Raw genomic sequence first — 25,882 nt, 5'->3', positions numbered from 1 at the left:
TTCTGGATGATCCCGCACTGTACGGCGAGTATATAGCTGAGATATATGAGGATCCCGAGGCCCACCCTATTCCCCTCGAAAATGATGTGGGTTACGACCTTGTCGGCGGCTTCTATTACGATTAATACAATAATGATGAATGAGATAATATAAAAGGAGAAAATTATGAAGTGACAATATTAATGTTAAACAAAGTGGAAATAAACAAATGTATATAATTTTTATACTCGTAAGTTTATATGTTATTTTTATAACAGAAAAACCGACAATGCTTCATTTAACTCTTTTGTTATTTATTCACTACGTTTTCGTACTGAAACTTGATAATAAAAACCTCAACTTAAAAAAAATATATTATTTACGCAGAAAGCTAGCTTAAATTTTACATATTTATATAAGTTATAGCAAGTCAATTGAACTTTCAGGACCAGAAAACCTTATGTTTAAAAAACTTAAAGTTGTTCATAACTATTTTAATACATACTCAGCCCCAAGCTTTTACCAAGCAGGCAAGTTTTCTATGACCAACTCCAGAGACTAATATTATAGAAATAGTAAAAATTTAAAACTTGTTAATATTGTACATAGATGTTTCGAAGTCAGTGACTTTCAGGTCAGAAGTATTAGCGTTGTAGGTTTTTAAAACAAATTAAATAGGTGCTTTGACCACGTATTCACTCTTGTTTGGAGATAAATCATTGCACATGCAAACCAGTTAACATGTGCGCACACCACATGTTAGTTTTTTTTAGTAACAGTTCCTTCTCTGGCTTAGAAAAAATTACTTTTCCATAATAATGGAAAACAGGCAGTCATAAGGACGAGGAAGTTTACTTTATGACATGAAGCAGTTAGAAGTCACTAATAAAGAACTTAACAGTAAACATTTCAATGTTTTTAATATAAAACACTTGAATTTATTATAGGAACATGCCGTGAGCGTCACTTTAGTTATAATGACTGAGCAAACAAAAATATTTATTAAAGTTCCTCATCGCTGTTTTCAAATTCAGGAAAATCGCCAGTCTGAGAATATATATTATTATTAGTAAAAAGCAGGCAGCAGATAAAGTTTTTATTAAAAATAAATAAAAATAATTTAATAAAAAAACAAGTTTATTAAAAGCAATAAAAGTAGAATAAGTATAAACAAACTAAATCACCGTAACAAAATGGGGACGGACAAATCCGCCATGCTGTGGAGGGCAGGAAAAGTAACGAATTCCGTTAATGCTAATGTATTTATAAAGGAAATAAATGTTTTGGCTAAAATATTTTAATAAAATATAATTTTTATTATTAGATTTATATGAATATTTATTGATAATAAAAAAAACTTAAAAAAGATTTTGCTTGTTGTATTTTAATGCAAAAACATAATATATAAAAATGAATTAATAATTTTTATATTAATTTAAATATGACGCAATTTATTTTTTATTATTAATAAAAATATTATATATAACTATTATTTATTAACGATACAATTTTTTTAATTTACAAAGAGAGAAGTTATTTTTATTTTTAAGCAATCAATAATAATTTGAAAAAGCCGGTATAAATAAATTTAGTAACAGTTTGTTACAAGCTCCAAGTATAAATATGCAAAATAATTATTATTAATAAGTAAATAGTTTTTAATGACTTTTTTTACAGAGTTAATAATAGAAACGCCAACATTTATCCTTTAAGATTATAAGTAAATGATATAAAATATTATAAATATGAAAAAAATTATTAATAAATATTAAATAATTAAAAAAATACATAAAATTTAATAATTATAATTACTTATATAAATGCTAAATTTGTGCTTTTAAAAACATAATAAATAAATATAATATGAATAATACAATGAATAACATTTTTGCATAAAAAAATAAAAATTTAATAAAGATATTAAATAACTACAAAAGCAAAAATAATCTATATGATACTAAAAAAAATTATATATAAATAAAAATAATAAAACCAGCAAAACAACCAAATATAATAAAAAAAGTAAAACCTTCCATCATTCTTTCCTTGAGGTTCGTCAAATTCTACGCCAATCCAATAGCCCGTCTGAAATTCGGTTTGCCCTAAATTTTATTTATTATTATTTGTAATTCGTTCATATTTTACACCGATCCAAAAGTCCGCATAAAATCGGTTGAACTTGAATTTTTTTTCTAATAGTCGTCTTTTTTTATGATAATGTGTTGTTACTTTTATTTTTATTATAAAGTTTTACTTTTCCAGCACTTTTATAACTATTTCAGTTGACACCGACTTCAGCGCTTTTTACTTTTATTATGTTATTACTATTTTATATAAAACATTGCTGCAATTTATTTTGTTAGCAATTTAATATAATATATATATAATATATTTAAATATTATAAAAAAAATTAATATAAATAGAAACAGACTCTTCTAATCATATAAAGAATAAATAATAACAATTCAAAAGTTTATTAATAATATATAAAATGTTAAAAAAGCTTTATTAAAAGAAAAAGTATAAGCAAAAATAATTATAAAAAAAGATAATAAATATATAATTTTTATAAACAATAAATAAAATTTTGTTTAATTTAAAAATACAAAATTCTTTATAAAACAAATAAAATTTAATATAAACAAAATAAATTAATTATAAAGTATTATAATAATAAAAATTAATAATTGGAAAATGATGTATTATTACTATCAAAAGCAATAAAAGCGTTACAAACTCAAAAATAAATTAGTTAAGCAAAAATTTCAGAATAAAAAAAAAAAATAAATTTTAAGTATTTATTACTACTGTCCAGTTTTGGAAGAAATTAAAGTAGATTTGAAATATTAGATTATTATTCGCTTCTATATTTGAAAAAATTAATAATTCCTATAGTTATAATTAAAATATATACTTTAAAATTAAAACTGAAAACTGAATATAAAGTATATTAATAAATATTAACCATTTAGTAACTTTAAATATAATTTTACAACAAACTATATTTTTTTAAAATCAATCAACTCAATTTAAAAAAAAAAATTAAATCATTATTAATTATATTTGAAACCAATAATAAAAAGGTATATACATTACGAGCAACGATCATTTATATAATAACTAGAATTAATTAAATCAGATTTCGTTAAAAAAGTTAAGCTATACGTCAAGTTAAAATTCTACACAAAATTATGTACTAATTACTGAATGCTTAAAACTCCTCAAATACTACAAATATTTTTTTTATATAGTAAAAAGTAATAAATGCTAGTCTCACCCACAAATTTTACGCATCCACGTCTAATCGACTCGCCAGGCACTTTCACTTCGCAACGGCTACCGACTTGAAAGCTTTCAGCTTCATTATTCCCTATTAAACATTGTAATAATTAATAAACATTTTAAAAAAACTACAAAAAATTAAAAAAAATTTAATAACCAACATAGTGAGATATATTCTTAACATCGGGGTCGATTGCGAATCTACCTAAACGTTGAAGCCTTTTAAAATCTCTCACTGTACCTAAATCGAATAATATGAATATATACTATATATTTATTTAAGTTAATATAAAACCAGGTAACTTATCGTAAACCTCATCGCTCATCTCGTACTTCAAAATTTCTTGATTAGAGTCAACCATCTTAAAAAAAATTAAGTTACATACGAAACAAACATGATTTAACCAAATTTTGTACGGCTAGTATACCGACTTAGATCCGATTACTTCTAAAACCATGTAATTTGCTAAAGAGTAATCTTTTAAGAGTTTGCCATCGTCTTCCAAATCAGATACTTTATTATTTTTATCGTACAAAGTTAATTTCATAGAGGTATAGCTATAGCCCGTTATTAACTCAAGCCTTTCCTAACATATATTTGGTAAAGATGAAGAAATAGGTTCAAGAAACAAATCAACAATACTTTAAGTTTTAGAACAGTCAAACTCAGAGGAAATGTGTTAATAGAAGAATGGGTTTGATTCCCATTAGTGTATTCTAACTTCAGCTTGATGCTCATAATTTTGTAGTACAAAGCTTGAATAAAGTTATAATTAAATTTTTAAAATATTTGTAAAAGCATAAGGTGGTTATCATGTGTGCAGATATGCCAAATCTATCCAATAAGCAGTTACCATGTGTGTCAGTGTGCCAAATATAATGAGATATTTATATCCAACAAGCATCTTCTGATGAAGTTAATGCTTATATAAAATACATTAGAAAAAATCAACTTACAAATGTTCGAAAATGAAAGTGCGCCTCTACATAATAATTATTGAAAAAAACACGCAAGACAGAACATTATAATCTTTACCCACGGTTTAAATAGCTTTAATATATTGAAGTACAATTTTTGTTCTTATATCTAGCCATTACTAATAATATTTTTCCTGGAAGTCCCTTTGTTAGACTTTACACACCACTTTCGCTTACTTTAGTATGCTAAATTTTATATCGTCTTTGAACTAATCTAAATCCTAGCATTTTTACAAATTTCTCTTGCATGCCTTTTGATATTGAATTTTTTGTCACAAGAAAAAAACCTCTTGCCTTATTAGAGCTTCCTCGTAAATTTTTACTTCCTTTAGCAATGATTTAGTCGAGGTCTTGGAAAGTACGAGCGCCCATGTTTACATATTTTTATCCTCCAAAAGAATGCACTGTTCCGAGTTTTAGTACAAATATTAATAGTATTTTAGCTTGAACTTAAGCTTTTTTTAGTTGTTCCCGTAAGGTTGTCTTTCCTTCCTTTTTAGTACCGTTGACCCACCCACATTAATTCCTTAGGCTTTCCTCTAACGAACACCGAACATTTCTTCTCTAGCAAAATCTTTTTTGTCAAGTTATGTGGTCAGTCGGATTCTTTTTCCTTCCTGATTTTAGAAGTCTAGGGCAAGGGTGACCAATCTTTTATTTTAGAGTGCCACTTCTTCATTTCTTTTTCATTCTACTGAAACTTACTGCTAGGTAGCCCTGCCCTACTATTTCATCTATATTAAATAACAGAAATAAGTTTTTACTTCTATAATTTTTAAGGTAAATGATTTTTTTGTTATTGATTTGATAGAAATATATAAAACAATTTATTATTACCGTTCTTCTACTTTGAAATAATCTTAAGCTCGACCGCTACTATAAACTACCAAAGTCACATTATCATACACAGATCACTCTGCTATTGGATCTTGTGAATAAAAAATAACTATACTCACGTTTATGTTAAAAAAGAACAGCAACCTGATAAACTTGCACTCGTGCTTTTAAATTTCTCCGACTATGTCAGTTGCTTAATGTTGGAGTCTGTTGAGTACCAAAGAAGATAAGGATTATCTAAATATTAGTCGATTAATACTGCGCTATGTTTATTAGTTGAATCTAAGTCGAGTTTCATCTGCAAGAATAGCAGAGCACAAAATTAATTAAATTTGAAAGATCTGCCTCGAAAAGCAAAAATTTCCAAACGATGCAATTAGACTGGATGGGTATCCAAGTATATCCTTATAACTTCCTTGCTATGCCATTTGATTTCGTAACTCCAAAACTTCTATTTGGAAGTGAGCTGGAGAAATAACAACATCGATAGATAAAGTTGAAAAGGGTTTTGTTAAAAGTTGTACATATTATTTTCTTAAAAATTGATAAATTTCTCTTCAAACGATTATTTCAAGTGTAAAATTTTATTTTTTTAAACTTCGTGAAGTTTAAATTTTTTTTTTTTACAAATTCTTGCATTTGAGTAAAATTGTACAAATTCGCCTTTAAGCAGTTACTCTTCCGGAAGTGTCAATTTAGACTCGAAAGATTGAACCAAAAAAAAAAAGGTAGGGAAAATTTTAGTTTTGCCTTTTAAACGCTTATTTGAATTATTTACACGACCCATAATATCTGTCACACAAACTAAGTCCCACAAACAACCTTTATTCTTGAGAAGTGAGCACTTATCGGGAGCTGATCACTCTCTTCCAAGCATCCCAAAAGACTGAATTACTTAAGTTTCAAGCTCGAGGTAGCTAACAAACAGTGTGATGTAGCCGGCGGAATCTTTATTTGAAACTTATTAAAGATTATACTAGATATAAAACCAGGTAAGAGAATAGATTCATAATTACTTTTGACGAGTAACTAATACAATTAAAAAATATTTTTTGTAAGTATTACTCTAATTTGCTTCTTTGGCTAAAGCATAAAGATTAACTTAGTATTTTTTCTGCCGATTAAATTCCTTTCTTCTTTATAAAATAGAGTTAAAAGTGAACATTAAAATTTTATTAACTCCTATTATATAGTATACCTCATGATTTAGCGTGTTATAATATTTTTTTTAATTCTTCGTTAAAAAAATTAAGTTTCATATCTTTTTTTAAAAAAATATATTTTTAAAAAGGCCGTGTGAGCAACTAGAAATTATAAAAACTGCCATATAAAAAGAATATTTTGCCTGTTTGCGTTATAAAAACAATTTCAAAGTTAAGAATTTTCAAAAAATATTTAGTTATCGGAGCCCTCCGTGCCAACTACTTGATATAATACTTAGAGCTTTAATAACTTTTTAGATTTACCTACGAGTATATTATAAACCTTTACATCCATTGTTTTATTTTTGATCACTACTGCTTAAACCGGTTAATTAATATCTGTTTGAAAAAGGAAAGCTTTTACTTCATTGAATTATATATTATATAAGAAAGAAATAATTATTTCAGTATAGAGCATAGTTGCAACACAACTTGATGTGATAATTAAAAGGTATTTTAATTAATAAAAATTGAATTAACGAATAAAACTGCTCAAAAACTCCGTAGAATTATAAGAATTTTATTTTTTCATACATCCAAAACGTGTAAGAGAACTATAAGTTGTTTAAGTTGAAAAAATAATAGTTAATTCTAATTAAAAATTATAACTACAAACTAAATAAAGAAATAGAAAGCGTAACACAGTTTTATAGTTAAATAATAGCTATTAATAAAATAAGTTAAGGTTTCTTTAGATTTTCAGGTGGTTCAATCCTATATTTCCATACAGATTGAACAGATGTGTCCAAAATTTTATAAGTTTCAGTAAAAATTTCTTTTTTTTCTATTTTGTTTGATAAAAGCTTATATCTTTTATATAATTAAGTTAGTAAAGTAGTAATAAAATAAAAAAGTTTTTACCGCATACAGTTTCGAAACACTTTAAAATACTTTGTGCAAGGCTGCAAAATACCTAGTAATGCTGTTAATAACTAAACTATAAATTAAAGACTTCTTTTTCAGTTTCTAACTTAACCTTTTATGTAAAGTACTAATTTACTTTGTGTCAAAAAAGTTTAAATTTCTTAATAAACAATTTAAAAACAACGAAGTAACCTGTTCTATAGTAATTGTTAAAGGCACCTCTCGTAGAAGTACAAGATCTCCACATATCTATATACTGATAACAGGGCCAGTCCTCAGATGCTGAAGCAATATCTGTATTTTTATTTAGAATTTCTTCTCCCCAAATTTCATTAAAAGAATTATGAACGGACTTTTCCATTCAAAGTTTTATTAAATAAGGCTCAATAGTTAGTTTCTACTCTATTTAAATCAGTATATTTAATTTTTGTTAGACTAATTATACAAGTTTCCACCTTTACAAGTAACTGTTACAAGTAATCCTTTTGACCTTGAAACTATTCACATTGTATTCAAGAACACATGCAAAGCTCTTGCGCATTTCTTGTGTTTTTATTAAAATATTTTTCGTTTTGTAAAACAATTTAATATTATGGGTTAGGTTTATTAGCTATTTACTAGATTTACACTTATATAAGTCTTTTGAAGCCTTTACAATGAAACTATTGCGAGTATATATATTAAGAGGTGTCTCTCGTAATATATTCTCATTTAATTGTAAGCTGGTCAGGTCCTATTTATAAAATGGAAAGTTGCCAAGTCTCTAATTTTCCATGAATGAAAGTATATAAATATGTAATAGTATTTAATACTTATTATGCAAAACCATTTTTATAATTTTTTTTATTATTTTTATTGAAATAATATCGGAATAAAGACCTTTACAACAGTTAATAATAATATTAAATATTTATTATGCACTTAATAGTTCTGCTTTTGCTAATTTATATAATATTAATTAAATTATGATTTAGTAAAGTGATATATTGAATAAAATGAATATAAGAGAGTAAGGCTTTAAAATAAGTTTAATATTAAATATATGTTATGGACTTAATAGGTCTGTTTTCGCTACTTTTTTTAAAATAATTTATTTTCATTTTTAATTTAGAAAAGTTATATCTAAATTAAATAAAAAAATATCAAAGTAAAAGTCTTTGTAAATAATATTAATATTTTATCATGCACTTTCGGGTATTAATACTTACTGGACTAGCCTTTTTAAAAGTTTACCTTAAAATTGTAATATTGGCAGCTTCAACATTTTAGAAACTAATAAATAAAAAATTTTGTTTTGTCCTTAATATATTTTTTATAAAACACGTTTCAAGCTAGATAAAAACGCATATTTAATTGAGTTATACTACTAGCAAGTTATTATAATCATACAAAAACAAGTATTGCTCCACGAGAAGGCCATTTATATATACGAGAAAGTTAATTGCCTCTACTGTCAATAAATTAACTGTTATTAATATAATAGCTAATAACCTAAGCCTAAATATGTAAAAAAAATATTTAAAATTTTTTTAGGGATTCCAATGCTATGTTGAAATGGTATAGTTGCTTTCTGAATTGTTGGCTGTTTAAATTAATAATCTTTAAAAGAACCTTAACATATTACTACATTTCGTGGTTAGCGCATACTCTTAAAAAATAAACGTAAAAAACTTAAAAAATTGCTTGTAACATGGCCAAAAATTGACTGTTAAGCTGTTATGTATTAATAATTATCTTAAATAGAAATTTACTTTTATTCTATTTATAAAGAGAAACATAAAAAAGCTAATGCACGATTTAATTTATTCAAAAATAAGCTTGCAATGAGCGTCTATTTAACATTATATTTAATGTATGACCCTCCTTAAATAGAAATTTACCCCTCTACATTATATATAATCATAAAATTTTAGCTACTAATAGATGGATGTATTAATTTTTTTTCATTTTATTTATTTTACTAAAAGAGAATTGTATACTATCTATGTAAGTTTTACTTTTACAAACATTTTTACTAACGCCATAGGTGGTCTATTAAATTATATACCTCAAAAAGCAGTTGAGCGACAATTAATATTGTTAAGTTAACAATATTTTTTACTTCCTCGACAATTTTATCTTTTTTTTTGAACTTTTTTAGGCTTGCAACTTTTAAGAGTTAAATTTTTAACTCTTTAATATCTTTACAAGTTTTCCATCTTTTAATCATTTATAAAAAAAATTCTAAAACCCAAACGACAGATATGAATTTGCCCTTGTTAAAAAAGTAAAGCCCTTTTTATTTTATAATATGAAAAAAGAATTTTTCTATTATTATATTTAAAAATGTTGGTAAACTAGTTTTTTGCTATTGGTATACAAAATTTTTTTATTTTCGTAAAAGTAAGCCAGGCTTTACGGTTTTTTATTGCTTGTTAATAAAGCATCTGGTGATTGGTATTTTTCTATATATAGACTTCGCCTTCAAGTGTCTATCAAATAAGGATGTAATTTTTTTAAAGATGGAAATTAAACAATGGGCATTATATTTTCGTATATAACTAATTATAACTTGAATATATGTGATGATGAAAATAAGGATGGCAAAAAGAACACCCTGAATTTTTCTCAGGAAATAAAAGATACTGAAAAGTTAGAAGTTGAAAAAGATATACTATTGGTAAAGCTAAAAGATTCTACCTTAAGAAAAAAAGAAACGGATTCAAAACTTAAAAAACTTCTAAAATTAAACAATAGTTTTTTTAATAATAAATTTTTAGTAAGGTCCAAAAGTCAAGACACAAGTCTAGAAGATGATCTTAAAATAGGTTTAAAAGAGAATAATATTTTACATCTTTCAAAGTGTAACTCAGTTACTGTTAGCATTAGTTTCGACCGCTTTCTCGATATAAGTAACCTTAACTACACTGAAAACACTAAAAGGGTCGAAGAACTTGCAAAGTTAGTTTCCCAGCTTTCCAGTTCGCAGAATAACAATTTTATAGAAGACAATCAGGATGTCGTTCAACGACGAAATTTTTTATGTTGCACAAAATTGACCGTTAAAAATGTTATTCCGGTGCCTGAAGAGTGTATGCACATCTACAAATTATTTATGTCACAATTGTATTAATTTCTTATAAAAGTATTTTAAATTAATTCTTATTTGTTAAAGTGCAGGTAAAAGCTACCGTCATATCAGGGAAGATATATAAAGTAAAGTGTTCATATTTTTCTTAAAAATTGGTTCCTTATTAATTTTTTATTTTTTGCAGACTAAGTCTCCCTATTCTTATCTTTTTGGATTACCAGAAGATTATATATGGCTTGCTGCAAGAAATATTTACAAACAAAAAGAAGTTGTTTTGGCCCGAGATTTTATTTTAGCAGAAACGCCTACAACCAGCAGTGAAAAAGTAAATTTAAAGACATTAACAAGTATAGACCCTTCTAACGCTAACCATAATGACTTGAAAGACAATAGCGCTACTAACAAAAATAATTACACCTCTAATAACGTTAGAAATATTTGTACTCCTCACAACGATGACAGCGTTGTGGCTATACCCATGAACGAAAACTTTACTACCATAAATTTTAACAATGAAAGTTTGCATAAAGAAAAAGTTAGCTCGTCTGTAGGAATTTTAAAAAGTCCTTATTATGTTTCTCATGCTGTGAAGTTAACCCGCTTGGAAAACAATTCTTTTACACTTACTTTTCAAATAAATTCATTTATTTCATGTAAAGCAACTCTATTTGCAATGGCGAAGGAAGAATTAAGTATTCATTTTTCTCAGTTATTAAAATCACAAAATTATAATAAATGTTTTAGTTAATAAGAGAAGTAAGTAAAAGTTAATGGTATAAATTTTTATTTCAGGCGTAGCTGAAAACAGTGTGATTCAGACTAAGACATCCAAAGTGAAGTAAAGTAACCTAAAAATTTTAACTATATACTTTTTTTGGGACTCAAATCATAAGTTACCAATATTTTTCCTTTTGTGTTTTTTTTCTGTAATAGTTATCAGTCTGAGTTACGGAAAAGTATCACTTGTCAACCGGGAATTCGAAAGGAATACACTATACTTTTAGGTAAATACTGCAAAAGTAAGTATTATTTTATAGTTAAAAAAGTTTTTGGTAAAATTACATTCTTTACAAACTTTTACAAATATTTAGCAAACTCTTTTTTTAATCTATATTCTGTAGATAATTTTGATATTGATATAATTTATAAAAAAATTATGAAGCTCAACGAAGGTGATGAACGTCGAGACTTCATTCTTCTTCTTGAAAATGAAGGTACCTTTCTATTATTATTTTTAATGGACTATATTAAATTCTATTCATCTTCAGAAGAGCCAATTTCACTAGTCTCCTATTTTTCCTTGGAAGAATCGATTTCAGCTGAGAATTATGTTTTAAATATGAGAAAACAGATAATTTATGTTAGTTCTTGAAATTCTACAAATGGCGGTGATGAACACTAATTGAAATTTGCTTTATACAATAAAAGGTTGGCCCAGTAGGTTACATGCTCCAAGAAATTTACGGTATTTGGATTTCCATTAGCTTCGTTAAAGCTTGTTTTAATAAATAATAAGGAACTACTAAATTGTATGATTCCGCATTAATGTATGGAAGTGAGGAGCCTTTGTATAGTTCTGATGATTTCGAGAAAGAAATTAGCTGCGCTGTTTGTCTTTCCGCTCCGAAGACTACAGGTCTAGCGAAAATCTAAATTATTACTTTAAAACGCCGTAATTGAAGGAGGACCGTAAACAATATTTTTTTTAAAAAAAATTTTATGCGAGGAAGTACGTCGCTTTGCTTGAGAGTGGTTGTAATTTAAGATGGACTACGAATTTTTACGCTACCACTTGACGTTAACTTACAATACTAACAAAAAATACTGCATATAAATTAATAACTTTATTGCTTATATTATTCATTTTTACTTCCTAAGAATTTTTTATTAACATAAAAGCTTCATAATTATTTTGTAAAATTGTATTAGTTATTAATAAAAATATTATTTTTTATTATTATTTGTAATTACTTTATAACAATTTTTATGTTATAATTTATTTTATTTATACTAGTATTTACATATTTTTTAAAATTAAGCCTTTTTTATTAATACCTCTTTTTTGCTAAATTCGAAACTAATAAAATACATCAAAGTAATTTTGCCTTGCAGACATTTTTGTTTGTGCCGTAGTTGCGCAGTTGTGCTTCAATCTCAAACAAAGAATTGTGCCATTTGCCGAAAACGTATGAATTTTTAAAAAAATTGTTGATAAGCATTAGTACTTTTATTTTTAAACACACCAAAAGTTATAACTTTTCATATTAAGAGATTTACGATTTCTTGAAATTATTATTTTTTTTTTTACCGAAAGCGTTTTCAAGTCTCATGGAAATCTCTGTGACTTCTGAAACTATACAAGACTTAGTAGTGGAAATAAAAGTAATTACTATTTTCTGCATGTACTATTTTACATATATGTACATATTAGTATTTACTTTTTAGCAAAAAATTAATAAAACTATTGTAGATTGAACTAATTTCTATTACATTTTTATAAGGGACTTAAATATCTTCGTCTGAGTTTAGCTTCACGCAATACTTCTGTTTTAAATTCTGAGAATGAAGTCTTATAATAAAGTTCAATAAAGTTCACTCACGTAAAGTTTTATTCGGTATGTAAAGAAAGTAAGCATTTCAAATTTTATAATAAATAATACTAAAATAACAACACGGTAGAATAAAAAATAATATAGAACAACTTTAATTTAAGGTTTAAGAGATTTACTAAACTGCAAAAATTTTTCACTCAGCTTCCCAATTTGTAAACATTTGTTTTGGTAATTTATTAGACGTAGTTCTACTTTAATAGTTCTTATTTCGAGTTGTATTGTAGAACAGGCAATCCTCTTAATATTTTCTTTTTCAAAATTTGTAACTCCACCTAGAAATTCAGCTATAAAAAAAAGACGTACTAAATTACGAAAAGTAGGTCTGCGTTTTATTCTCTCCTTTTTCAAAAAAGTTATTACTACAAATTTCTTATTTGAAGTCTAGTAAAAAACTTTTCAAAAGAATAACTAAATTTATCATTTTCAGCCAAAAGCATGCGAATGTACTATATATCGGTATGACGTGGGGTAAGTAAAAGTATACTTTTATGTGAATTTATAACTGAGATTTTAGAAATAAACTTTTTTTACAGAAAATTTTAAAAGATTAATTCGTGCATCCTTATTCACTTTAAAAGAAACTATTTAAACTGCGAAACTGCTTGAGTAAGACATCTCATATTAATTAAAACAGATTACTAAAAAAAAATAAAACACTTATTAAATTAAAACTAACGTTTTTTAGATTATTTCTATTTTCCGTTGCTGTCCACTTTCTACAATAATTTACGTCAAAAGTTTTTTTTCCACCCGCTTTGTATAATTAATACTTTCTGCTTTAAGGCTCTTATAATTTTTGAGTTCCCCAAAAATAATTGTACGAAAAGCTAATAACCTTATTAAATTTATTTAATTTATTAATTTCTTTAAAACGATAGTGTTCGCCTTGAACTTTGCTTGCATATTCCTATTAACTCCTATAAGGAAACTATTGTAAGTGTTAGGAATTAATAATTACAAAGTAGTCCTATTAAAAATTAAAACAAAATAATTAAAATTTATATTAAAATGAAAAATAAGTGTGCGAGTGTTTTTCCCAGCAAGTACAAAACAGTTTTTCGAACTTATTCTGCTTTAGCAACTTTTTTTATTATTATATAAAAATTATATTAAAAAGCGCGAGTGTTTTCCCAGTTAAGTATAAAACAGTACTTCTAACTTTTCCCGACCAGCAACTTTCTAATTCTTTGTGGATACTAGCTTTTGTTGCAAGTAAAATCTGTATATAATGAAAAATAGTAAGTACGAATTTTCTCCCAGAAAGTCTACACCAATTTTTCGAACTTTTCTTGCATTAGGAATTTTTTCAATTCTTTTTTAACTATTAATCTTATTAATAAGTAAAGTTTATACTTATGAAAAGAAGAAAATAAAAGTCGCGAGAGTTTACCCCCTTAAGTCTGAAACAGTTAAGGACCTTTCTTGCATAAGCAACTTTTTAGTAGGAAACTTGGAGCCCTCGAATAACGGAAACTAGCTTCTTTTCTGGTTAGTTTACTTTCTGCTCTTTTACTTTTAATAACTTTAATTATTATTTAAAATGTAGGATACTTAATATTATACTTTTAAAAACTGAAACTCTGGATCCTCTCAAGAACTTTGTTACGCCCCTAAAGGGTCGGTTAGATATTTTTTAACTTAAAGCAATCATTACTTGCACTTCTTTTTGTATAATAAAAGGTGAAAAGGATTATTATACTACCGCTTCAGCTTCTAAAAGATTACGCTTTTCGGTTAGAAATTATTAATTATATTAATTTAATTGAAAAACTTTAATAAAAGTAAAAATCTTTTATTATTGATATAAATGTAGCCTCACGCAAAGGGCGGAATGGAATCTGAGGCCCAAACTAAAAAGGTTTTCTCTATAAAGTTTTTTTTTAGTTTTTTTACCAGGTTAAAAAGTAATTTATCAATAAAATATTATAATAGAAAAAATTCTATTTATTAATTTTCTTTTGTAGTAACATTAATTTTTATCGATTTTTAACGCAGAACATATTTTTTAATCACTTTTAAGGCACATGTAGAAAGTGATGTAGAAGATAAAAATTTTTCTTATCGAATTGCTAAAATAAAAATGGGAGTGAATGGCCTCAACACGAACGATCCCGTCTACCACGAGGAATTAATTAGACTAATGCTGCAATCCCTGCATAAATTAGGCTTGAAGTTAATTTTTTATTTTTAATTTTTTAAATTATTAGTAACATAGATTATAACTGAAATCTTTATAAATTTTTGCATTGAAGTAAATAAAAATTATTATTAATTTTCTTTTTATGCTTCCGTTGTATTTTTATAGAATTTAATTGTAAAAAAAACAAATTTATTTTTTTAAATTTTAATTTTTATAAAACTGAAATCTTCTTCCAATTTAGCAATTTAATAATAATTTTATTATTTTATTTTTTTGTTTCAGGTTATAATTTTAAATAGAATATTTTATACGTTTTTAACTTATATTATTAAATAATATTAGTAATTATTATAAGAAGTTTCTAGTTTATTATTGTTGCATTTTTCTGTTTAAATTAGAATCAATTTAAAATCTTTTTATGATTCATTTTGCTTCCTTTTGTGTTTTTCTATAGAATTTTCTTATATATTTTAAGTATTTAAATAATTTATATTAAAAATAGTTTAATTTTTCAGGAAATTAAAGATTAAATTGAATTAGTATGAGAAATTTTTTTTTAATTGATTTTAATTTTTTTTCTTTTATAATTTTTAATAGAATCTTTTTATATGTTAACTTCTACTTTTAAAAAAAATATTATTTTATGAAATAATTAGATTGTTTGCAGTTTCTGCTTTAAATAGGTTTTAATTAAATTTTAAATTTTTAATTGTTATATAAATTAGCATTAAAGTAAAAAAAATTAATAAAGATTTTTATTTTTTTTGCTTTAGTTTATAATCTATTGATAAAATCTTATAAGTAGATTAATACTGAAATCAATTTATAAGTTAGAATTGAAAAATAAAAATATAAAAGATTTTTTCTTCCTTTTTTATTATATATATATTTTTTAAGATTTATAATAAATTTAAAAAAAATATATAATAAACTACTTTAATGTATCTAAAAAATAATATTTTATATCATTAAATTTTTTTCAATTTTTTAATATAAAAACTATTATAAAATTTTTTTTAATATTTTTGATTAAATATATAATAAAAATAAATTACATAACTTCTTTAATATTTAAAAAAATTATATTTTATTATTAAATTTTTCTATATCTAAAAATTTTTATTTTTTTAATATTTGAACTATATAATTAATAAAAATATTATTAAACTTTTTTAAAATATTTAAGAAAAAATATTTTATTATTAAACTTTATTATACCTAACCTTTTTATATATAAAAATTGTTATGAAAAATACTAATAAAAAATAATAAACTTTTCGTATTTGAATTTTTGTATATTAAAAATTTTTTTTATATTAAAAAGTATATTATAAAAGAATTTTTCAATTTATTTTTTTTCTAATAAATCTTTAATAATAAATTTTTTGATTTATAAAAAAAAATATTTTTATTATTAGCATTATTTTACTTTTTTATTAATATTTTTATATTATAAAATTTTTTTATTTAGAATTTTTTATTATTATTAGGATTATTTTACTTTTTTATTAAAATTTATTATGTTTATAAATAAATTTTTTACTAAATTTTTATTTATTTATTATAAAATATTTTATTATCAGCATTATTTTACTTATTTTGTATTTATGATATAATAAATTTTTTATTTATTGAAAAAAATATTATATTATCAGCATTACTTTACTTTTTTATTAATATTTATTATATTTATAGTAAATTTTTTATATTAGAATTTTATTTACTATAAAAATAATTTATTATTAGCATTATCTTTTTTTTATTAATATTTTTTATTTAGGATTTTTTATTTTATTGAAAAAAATATTTCATTTTACTTTTTTAATAATATTTCTTATACTTATAATTTTTTGTTTTATGAATATTTTTCATGAAAAAGTTTTAGTTTTTAGAATTTTTTATATAAACTTAGAACTTTTTTTTTAAATTTCTTATTTATATAATATAAACTTTTTAATATTTTATTGTTAAAGTAAAATAATAAAATTATTTATAAAAAGTATTTTTATTATGTAATTTTATAATATAATAGGAAAAGCGCTAAAACGCTTCAAGCTGAATCCGGAATTTCTTTAGAAACTCGTTAACTTTATTATTTAAAAAAAATATAATATTTTTAATTTAATATAATTATAATAATTAAAAGTTTATTAAGTTTATATATAAATTTTAAACTTTTTTTTATATTAATAGAAGTATGAAATGTCCAATATTATTTATAAAATAAATAATATTAATAAAATATTTTAAAAAGTTCATTATTTATATATAAATTATAACTTCTTTATAAAATCATAATAATTATAAATAAAAAGTATGAGAATATTATTTATTACTTATAAAATAAATAAATAATAATAAAGTTTAATTAAAACTAAAAAAAAATAAAAAGTTTATACTTTTTACAAATAAATCTTCCAAGAAAAATATAAAAATTTAAAATATTATTAAAAAAAAGTTTTTTTTATTTTTATATAAATATAAACTTATAAATAATATTTTAGAAAATAATTTATAATTATAATTATAATTAAAAAGTTTATTATATATAAAAATAGAGTATTCATCTAAATATTCATGATAATAAAAACTAAAAATTATTAAATGTTTATGTTTATACAAATCTATGTTACAATAAAAAATATGTAAAGTAAAAGGTTTATTATATTTATAAATAAATATAAACTTGATAAAAATATAATAATAAAGTAAAAAATATACTTATTTTTTTAAAGAGTTTATTATATATAAAACTGTAACATCATAAAAATAATAATATTTATGAAAACTAAAAATGAGTTAAAATTTTATTATTATTGTATATAAATATTTGCTTAATTATAAATTATCAATTTGAAAAATAAAAATAAAAATAAATATTTAATAATTCATTATTTTTTATTGAAAAACAAAACTTTTAAATAACTGTAATATAAATCAAACGTAAAACCTTATAAAAAGTTCGTTATAAATATATTAATAGTAATTAATAAAAAATTTTTTGTTTCAATATATATTAACATTTAAGTAAAAAAATATAATAAATATAAATTATTATCAGAAATTTATTCTTTAAAAAAAAGAGAACTTGATAAAGAAATTATTATCTATTTATTATAATTATATTTATAAATAATAATAATAAATATATAATTCATTATTTCAAAATTTACTAATAATATTAACTTTTTTAAATAAATAGTAGATAATATTTTAAATTAAAAATTATATATAAAAAGTAAATTATAGTAAGGAAATAGTACTGTTTATATATTATTAATATAAATTATATTATAAAATATATAAATTCCTCAATAATATTAAGTTTCCATAATAAATAGCAATACCATGAATAATATTTTATAATAAAGTTTATATAAGTAATAATAATAAAAATATAAAATATAACAATATATAGTTTTATATAATAATAAAATACTTAAAGCATTATAATAATAAATAATAAATAATTTCTATATAAATAAGAAAATGCATTAAAATTATAAATAGATATGATATAATAATAAGAAAAGAATAAAGTATCGAAGTATAAAAAAATAAATATAATAGTAATAAAATATTTAAAAATTTTTATTAAAAAGTATTAAGATTTTTATAATTCCAATTTTTCATATTTAAAAACGTTTATTAAATTTTATATAAATTTAACTTTTATAGAATATAATAATAAAAAGTTCGAAAAATAAATTATTTTTAAAATTTATTATTTATAATAATAAATAGTGTGTAATAAATATATTAATAATAATAATAAATTATTAAAACATAATTTTTTTATAAATAAATATATATACTTATTGTAATAAATAAAAGTTATTATATTGATAATAATTATTAAAAGATTTCTTATATTTTTATATATAAATTCAACTTTTATAAATAATAATAATAAAAAGTAAATTAATAATAAACTATATTAATTGTGAAACTAAATATTTTGTAGTAAATATATAAATTATCAGAAACTTTATTTATTGTAGAAATAAATATTTAATAGTATAAATTATTATACTAATAATAATTCTATTAAAATATTTCTTATTTTTTTATATAATTTAACTTTTATTATAAAAAGTAAATCATTATTAAAACTTTATTATTTGTAAAACTAATTATTTATAGAGAATATTTTTTTCTAGTAGTAAAAATTATTTAGGAATAAATTATTATTATAAAATTTATTATTTTTTTAAAAATTTTTTATTATAAAACTATAATAAGTATAATAAATATTTAAAAAGTTTATAATTTTTATTAATATTTATATAAAGAATGCTTTTTACTATAAAAAAGGTAAAAAAATATTTAAAAAAGTTATTTATTATTCTTAAACTTATAGTAATAAAACTTTTTTAGAGTTTTTATTTATAAACTTTTTATTATTATTTAAAAATATTGTAATTTTTATAAAAACAAGTTTATTATTTCACAATAAATATAACAAAAAATAGTAGGGATAAAAAAATAGTTTATTGTTTATAAAATAATTATAATTCTAAAATAGAAAACTTTTAAAAAAATATTTTTTTAAATATAAAATTTTTTAACTTTTTTTCAAAAAAAGAAAGAATAATAATAGGACTCAAAATAAAACTTTTTTAAATAATAAATAAAAAAAACTTTAATTAAAAATTTTTTCTGAATAATAATAATTATTAGTATTAAAACTATTTTTATATTTATATAAAGGAGATTATAATATCTCTTTATTTATAATAATAGTCAATAGAAAAGTCTTTTTTAAAACTTTTTTTTATTTTATTTTTATTATTAAAAACTATTATTAATTGTACAGAATAAGTTTACTATAACATGAATATGATTAAAAATATTTTAAAGTTTTATTAAAAAAATTATATATATATTTTTCATAATAATAAATAAAAAAATCTTTTTCTTAACTTATTTTTTATTATTATTATAGAAATATTTTAATATTTGTACAGGATAAGTATACTTTATTTATATATAAATAAAAATATAAAGTTTTCTTAATTTTTTATTATACATAATAAATAAATAACATTTTTATAACTATATTAGTTTATTATTATTAATAAAATATAGTAATATTTTACAGAAAAAGTTTATAAAATATTATTAAAAAATTTTTTGTAGCCATTTTTATTTATAAACCCCATTTTTTTAAATTTATTATTTTTATATAAATATTATAATTATTATACATGAAAAGTTTTTTGTTTTCAAGTGAATAAAAATAAATTCATTACTATCATATAAAAATTTAAATACTTATACTTATGAAGCAATTGTGCGGGACTTGCGCGCGCTAATCAGAAAAGGCACGTGGGACAAAGTTGTTGAGCTGGCCGCTAAGATCCACGTGGGCACTTCTGCTTCTTTGAGGGTTTTCCCTTTTTAATAAATATTTCAACACCCCAACAAATAACATATAATGAAGCTGGATATTATTAAAAAGTTTATTATTATTATTACAAATATTTTTTATTTATAACATATTATATATATTTCATTTGCTTTTATTATAAACTTTTATTATTATTAAAAATAGTTATTACAAAAATTAATATAGTATTTATAATAAAAATTAATTAATAATTTTTTAATTATTATAAAATTTTAAAGTAGTCATAATAATTTATTAATCGTAATAAATAATAATATTAAAAATAGCATCATTAATAAGAAATTTAATAATTATTATTATTCATATAATAAAGTAATTATAATAATTTAAAAAAAATTATATTAAAAATTATTATAAAAATACTAATTACAGCCCAAATAATATAAAACAAATAAATATAATTTATATAATTATAAAATTTCAAAAAATATTTATTATTTTTATTTATTTTAAGGAAATGAAATTTTTAATATACGAACAGCAATACTTAGAAATTCTCGAAAGCAAAAATCTTCTGCATGCTTTGCAGTGTCTTCGGGAAAATATTTCGCCGTTGCAAGTCCACCAATCACGCGTGAAGCTGCTGAGCAGGTGTGCCTTGTTTAATTTTTTTTTGGTTTTTTTTTCAGTATATTTGCTGCAAAGTTTGCTGATGTGCCAGAGTTTGGCGGAAATTAGAGAAAAGGCCACGTGGGAGGGAGCTACCGGCGGTTCAAGGGCCGCACTGCTTAAAAAACTTCAAGGCATTTTTTTTGAAAATTTTATTATTATTATTTATTTCTTTTTTCTTATAGTTTTTTTTCCGCCGGCGCACATGATCCAGGACGACCGGCTGGACACGCTCATTCGTCAGGCTGTGGATCACCAGGAAGAACAGTGCCTCTTCCACAATTACGAGGACGCCTACGTGACTCTTTACGAGGACCATGTGTGTCCCAGAAAAGAGTTTCCGCTGCAGTGCGTCTGTGTGTTAAAACAGCACAGCGACGAAGTCTGGTTCGTGAAGTTCTCCAATGACGGCAGCCGCCTGGCTTCTGCCAGTAAAGACAAGACCGTGATTCTCTGGGACGTGGCGGTATTGAACCATTCTCCTTCTCCCATTTATTTCGAAGCTCTTAATGACCTGAAAGACCATGCAAGCAAGCCACGTTTTAAAAAAGCACTCGGACTCTCTTTGGTTTGTGGCGTGGAGCCCCGACGACGCGTACATTCTTACTTGCAGCAACGACAAGAATATTCGCATGTGGGACACTTCCGTGTGTTTTTTATTCTCCTTAACGCCCTTTCCTTTTTACCCCCACGTGCCTCGATTTACAGGATGCCACGTGCGTACTAACCGTCACTAAACATGACGGAAGTGTCCAGGCCTGCGCTTGGCTGCCGGACGGGCAAGGCTTTGTGTCCGCCGGGCTTGAGCAGAAGACCTATCTTTGGGTAGACGCAAAATTTTTTATAAAGTTTGTGAAGCGGGGCTTAGGAAAACACGTCGATTCAGAGCATCGAAGGAAAGCTCATGAGGACTTGGTCGGGTGTTCGCATCAATGACATGGCCGTTACCCACGATGGGGAGTATTTAGTGGCTATTTGCTATGAGAAGAAGATCCGGATATACAATCTTAAGGGGGACGGCGAGCGATTGTAGGTAGTGTAGTGCACCACTATTGACCCTGTTGTGACCATTTCTGCTCGGCGCCCTCCCAGTATTCAAGAAAGCTTCTCTATTATGAGCATTGCGTTATCAGCCGATAGCCGTTATGCTCTGGTCAGCTTGCAATCTCAGGTGCTTTGCCTCCCGCTTTTTTATTATATCGGCTAAAAACTTTGTATAGCATATACACTTATGGGACCTGCACGAAGCCAAACTCGTTAAAAAGTTTTCTGGGCCTACTCAAGGGCGCTTCGTAATTCGTTCTTGTTTTGGAGGCCATAATGATTCTTTTGTCCTTAGCGGTAGTGAAGGTGAACCTTTCCAATTTTTAACGTTACAAAATATAATTTTTTAAATATTTATTTCTTCTACAGACTATAATGTGTATATTTGGCACCGACACAGCGGATGTCTGCTTAATATTCTTAAAGGGCATACCGGAACTGTGAACAGTGTCTCGTGGAATCCTAATAATAATGGCACTCTGGCGTCCGCCAGCGACGACGGGACTATACTTATTTGGGGGGCCAAACCTTTAGATCAGCCCGCCGGAAATAATAGTTCCCAGCAATGTTTGTTAGAAAAATGTATTGTGTAATAAAGCTTATTTCCTGTCTGCTTTATTGCATTTAGCATTTTATCTAGAAATTAAGTTTTCGGCTTATATAAAGTAGTGAATATTATTATTTTTTGGACTTGAATCAAATTGGTTGGAATTTATCTGCGTAAGAACAGATAGCAAGTATTTTGAATCAGTCAAAAATATTCCAAAAGGTTTCTAAACTGTCTTGCCTATAAATATTAAGTAACTACCTTTGGAGTTATAAACTTTTACGGAAACCCAACTCATTAATATTATATCTATGCAAACCGTGCGTACTAGATAAATTTATTTGTAATAACAGATGGGTTGGAGAATTGCACAACTTTGTTAAAAAAAATGCCTTAAATGCAGAGTAATAAAAAAAATATTCATAAAAAATACAAAACATATACATATACATAAACGCAAGAAACCTTCGAACTATAAGAATTTTCTGATAGGGATCCTTAGTTTAATTAAAATAAAAAAATTAACAGAAAAATAGAATAAAGAAATAATTAGTTTTTTATTATACAGTAAACGGCTCACAAACTATCTAAGAAAACCGGTGAATAATAATGGTTTCCTTACTAAAAATTATATTATTTTATAGAAATTTACTTCAGTTGCTATAAATATCCTGGTAAAAAGTAAAACTGAGGAAATACGTAATAATATTAAGGCAAACGATTTATTGCCAAAGAGTATAATTTTTTTAAGATTAAGAACTAATTCTTTTCTGCAAACCTCTGAGATGACCATTGTTATTATATTTCTTAGTGTTTTAACACTAAATAGCAAATGGCTAATAAAAATATAATTATGATAGTTGACAGAAAAATATTATTTTTCAAACTGCTTCAGTATTCTACTACTAACAGTGTATTAAATAATATAGAAAAAATTATAATAACAAAAAACTTTAAAAAAAAATTTAATAACTTCATTTTTTTATTCTACACTTTTTTGTTACTCCCCCCTTAAGTTTCCCAATTCAGTTCTTTTCTTTCTTTTTAAAATTTTGTTCTAGAAAATAGTAAATAATGAAATTATCTTTTTTTATAAGAATAAACGTAAAATATATTATAATTTACTTTTAAATTTTTAAAAAGTCAATGAATGGAATTTAAAATTCTTATTAGAGTTTTAGGTGGATCAGACTTATCGGATATCCTTGGATTTCTCTAAAACTATTTAAACTAAGCCTAAGCGGTTTTTATAGTAATTAAAAGGGATTATATATTAATAGCATAATAAATTTATATAGAAAAACTTTAAAGTATTTAAAAAATGTGCCCTTATTCAAGAAATTCGCCCTTAAATTTTATAAAGGCTTGCGCATCCACTCAACTGCAATTAAAAATTTTTATTATTATTAATATTTCTGGGTGCCCGACCGGGTTGTAAAGGAAAACACCGAATTTACGAGCTCCCAACAGGATGATACTGTACACGTTAGCTTTAGGCTTGAGTTAAAGCAATCTCATATATGTACTAAAAAAATTCTACTCCTAACCCATATTATATTTAAGAGCCATTGCGTGGTCGGCGATAGCGTGCGCAGGACAGATTTCGTAGTTGACCTCCTCTGTCAGTTATCGATTGGTGTGCTGGCTAAGCTGAGCGTAGGTGGAGATGGCATTGCGTCAAAAAACATTACCCTAGGTTCAATATAGAGGTTTTCATGTAAGGTGTTGTTGCGAACAAACAACGGCGCGCCCGTCTTGAGGCGTAGCAGCTTGTTTTGTCCCACTTGAAGCGAGGAGACTATTGCCGATGAGCTCTAGGTCCCGGCAGTAGACGTGTATGTCATGATCGGTCGGATGTACAATAAATACAAGCGTCCTTTGTTGTGCAGCGAGAGCTTACTTCAAGCACAAGGTAGAGGGTAAAAAGTATGAACCGCCGCCTTGACCTTCACCGCGGTACAGTTTGCGTGCGGGCTCTACGAGAGCTTAATGTCAATAACGACACCCTGGTACTTCGCCTGAGGACACCAAGGAATTACCTTATTTTGAAAGGTCAGCGTCGATAGCGGTGTAGTGTGCCTCTTTATGAAAAAGGGCTTTGCTCTTTTCCGCCTTAACAGTAATTTTCCAACGCCGAACATCAGTTGGCAAGCGTCACTAGGTAGTACTGCAGGTGCGGGCGTAATAGGGCAATTGGCTTTGACGAAGAATATATCGCCGTGTCATCAACATATAAAGCAATTCGCGTGTGGGGTCGTCAGGCTGTGGCACGTCGCGTAAAGGAAGTGCAAAGAGTAAGAGTGAGTAAAGAGATCCTTTGGGGCCCGCTGTTAATGGTCTTAGGGGTGAGCGCGCATCGCCCACTCGTATATCAAAGAGGTGGTTCTCAAATTAACATTTGATCACGCTAAAAAGAAATAACAGGAAGGTCTATGGCTCATAATTTGTAAAGCAAGCCCTTGTACCAAACTCGTCAAACGCTTCGACAACAAGACAGCGCCCGTTGTCTTCTTTAAATTGAAGGCACTAGTCCTCTCCTCTGTCAAGCGGAGGAGTTGTTAAGTAGCGGAATGTCCATGTAAAACCCAAATTGGAATCTGGCACGGCGTGACTTGCGTCAACAATGCTTTCAAGCGGCGCAGTATGACTGCCTTAGTTATTTGCCAACGGCTGACAAGAGGCTAATAAGCCTGTATTTGCTTGGCGTAGATGTTGGTTGTGATGTCTTCGGGAGTATCACAACAGTTGCCGTCTTCCAGCACAATGGGAAGGCGCCGAGGGTAATCGTAGAGTTAATGAGGCAGTAGGCGTTCTACAATCAGCATTAGTAATTGCTTTACAATCACGTTGGTGATACCGCCGGGGCAAGGGGGTTTGCGTTTCGGCAAAATGTTAATAATCTCTTCGATTTCGGTTATAGTGATTGACTCAAGCTGTTTTTCGGCAACAGCAAGGAAGTTTGCTCCACAAAGCATCAGCATCTGAATAAGCAGGAGGCACATAGTGTAGAGAGGTGATCGTCAAAGAAGGTCACTTTGTCAGCATCATTTTCAGTCGTAAAAATTGCAGTCTTGCATAGTAGGTAATGGTTAACGCTCTCGGTTTTTGTATTTCTTTATGAACTTTTAGCAAAAGACGCGACCGTTACAGTTATTATCCTATATATTACTTACCTGTGGCTCCTACCATCCGTTAATAGTGCACTACCAGCTCTTTCCTCATGCGCCGGTATAATCTATTAAGCGCTAATCTATCTTAGGATCGTTGCAATACCGTGGCCACTAGAATAAGGCGGCGCCGCTCGCGG

At 25.3% G+C, this 25,882-nt stretch overlaps 3 protein-coding genes across 3 annotated transcripts; 2 read left to right on the top strand and 1 right to left on the bottom strand.

The window, feature by feature from the left end:
* Window positions 1-953: 953 nt before the first annotated feature.
* On the bottom strand, window positions 954-3,987 carry LOC135144867 (tubulin-folding cofactor B-like). The gene is made up of 8 exons (XM_064077000.1): window positions 3,906-3,987; window positions 3,691-3,849; window positions 3,558-3,624; window positions 3,420-3,503; window positions 3,258-3,350; window positions 2,009-2,081; window positions 1,164-1,233; window positions 954-1,026 (listed from the first exon to the last, which is right to left on the bottom strand). Exons 2-8 carry the CDS (start codon window positions 3,808-3,810, stop codon window positions 982-984), a joined length of 552 nt encoding a protein of 183 aa, XP_063933070.1. The 5' UTR covers window positions 3,811-3,849; window positions 3,906-3,987; the 3' UTR covers window positions 954-981.
* Window positions 3,988-11,011: 7,024 nt separating this feature from the next.
* On the top strand, window positions 11,012-12,789 carry LOC135144884 (uncharacterized). The gene is made up of 9 exons (XM_064077013.1): window positions 11,012-11,051; window positions 11,147-11,217; window positions 11,335-11,427; window positions 11,482-11,573; window positions 11,642-11,678; window positions 11,730-11,849; window positions 12,310-12,399; window positions 12,528-12,595; window positions 12,715-12,789. The coding sequence occupies exons 3-9, from the start codon at window positions 11,370-11,372 to the stop codon at window positions 12,787-12,789; spliced, it is 540 nt and encodes a 179-aa protein (XP_063933083.1). The 5' UTR covers window positions 11,012-11,051; window positions 11,147-11,217; window positions 11,335-11,369.
* Window positions 12,790-14,278: 1,489 nt separating this feature from the next.
* LOC135144883 (WD repeat-containing protein DDB_G0349043-like) lies at window positions 14,279-22,621 on the top strand. Its single transcript, XM_064077012.1, has 16 exons — window positions 14,279-14,313; window positions 14,372-14,442; window positions 14,506-14,558; window positions 14,639-14,683; window positions 14,846-14,997; window positions 16,998-17,047; window positions 20,254-20,354; window positions 20,830-20,966; window positions 21,021-21,118; window positions 21,170-21,450; window positions 21,506-21,631; window positions 21,693-21,809; window positions 21,871-22,013; window positions 22,077-22,155; window positions 22,205-22,334; window positions 22,398-22,621. Exons 4-16 carry the CDS (start codon window positions 14,657-14,659, stop codon window positions 22,619-22,621), a joined length of 1,665 nt encoding a protein of 554 aa, XP_063933082.1. The 5' UTR covers window positions 14,279-14,313; window positions 14,372-14,442; window positions 14,506-14,558; window positions 14,639-14,656.
* The last annotated feature ends 3,261 nt before the right edge of the window (window positions 22,622-25,882 follow it).

The sequence above is a fragment of the Zophobas morio genome, unplaced genomic scaffold, assembly GCF_036711695.1.
Source record: "Zophobas morio isolate AGI-343-1 ecotype UQ-CSIRO unplaced genomic scaffold, CSIRO_AGI_Zmor_V1 ptg000110l, whole genome shotgun sequence".
NCBI lineage: Eukaryota > Metazoa > Arthropoda > Insecta > Coleoptera > Tenebrionidae > Zophobas > Zophobas morio.
Note: the sequence above shows the minus strand (reverse complement) of the source record. Positions and strands in the feature narration are given on the sequence as shown.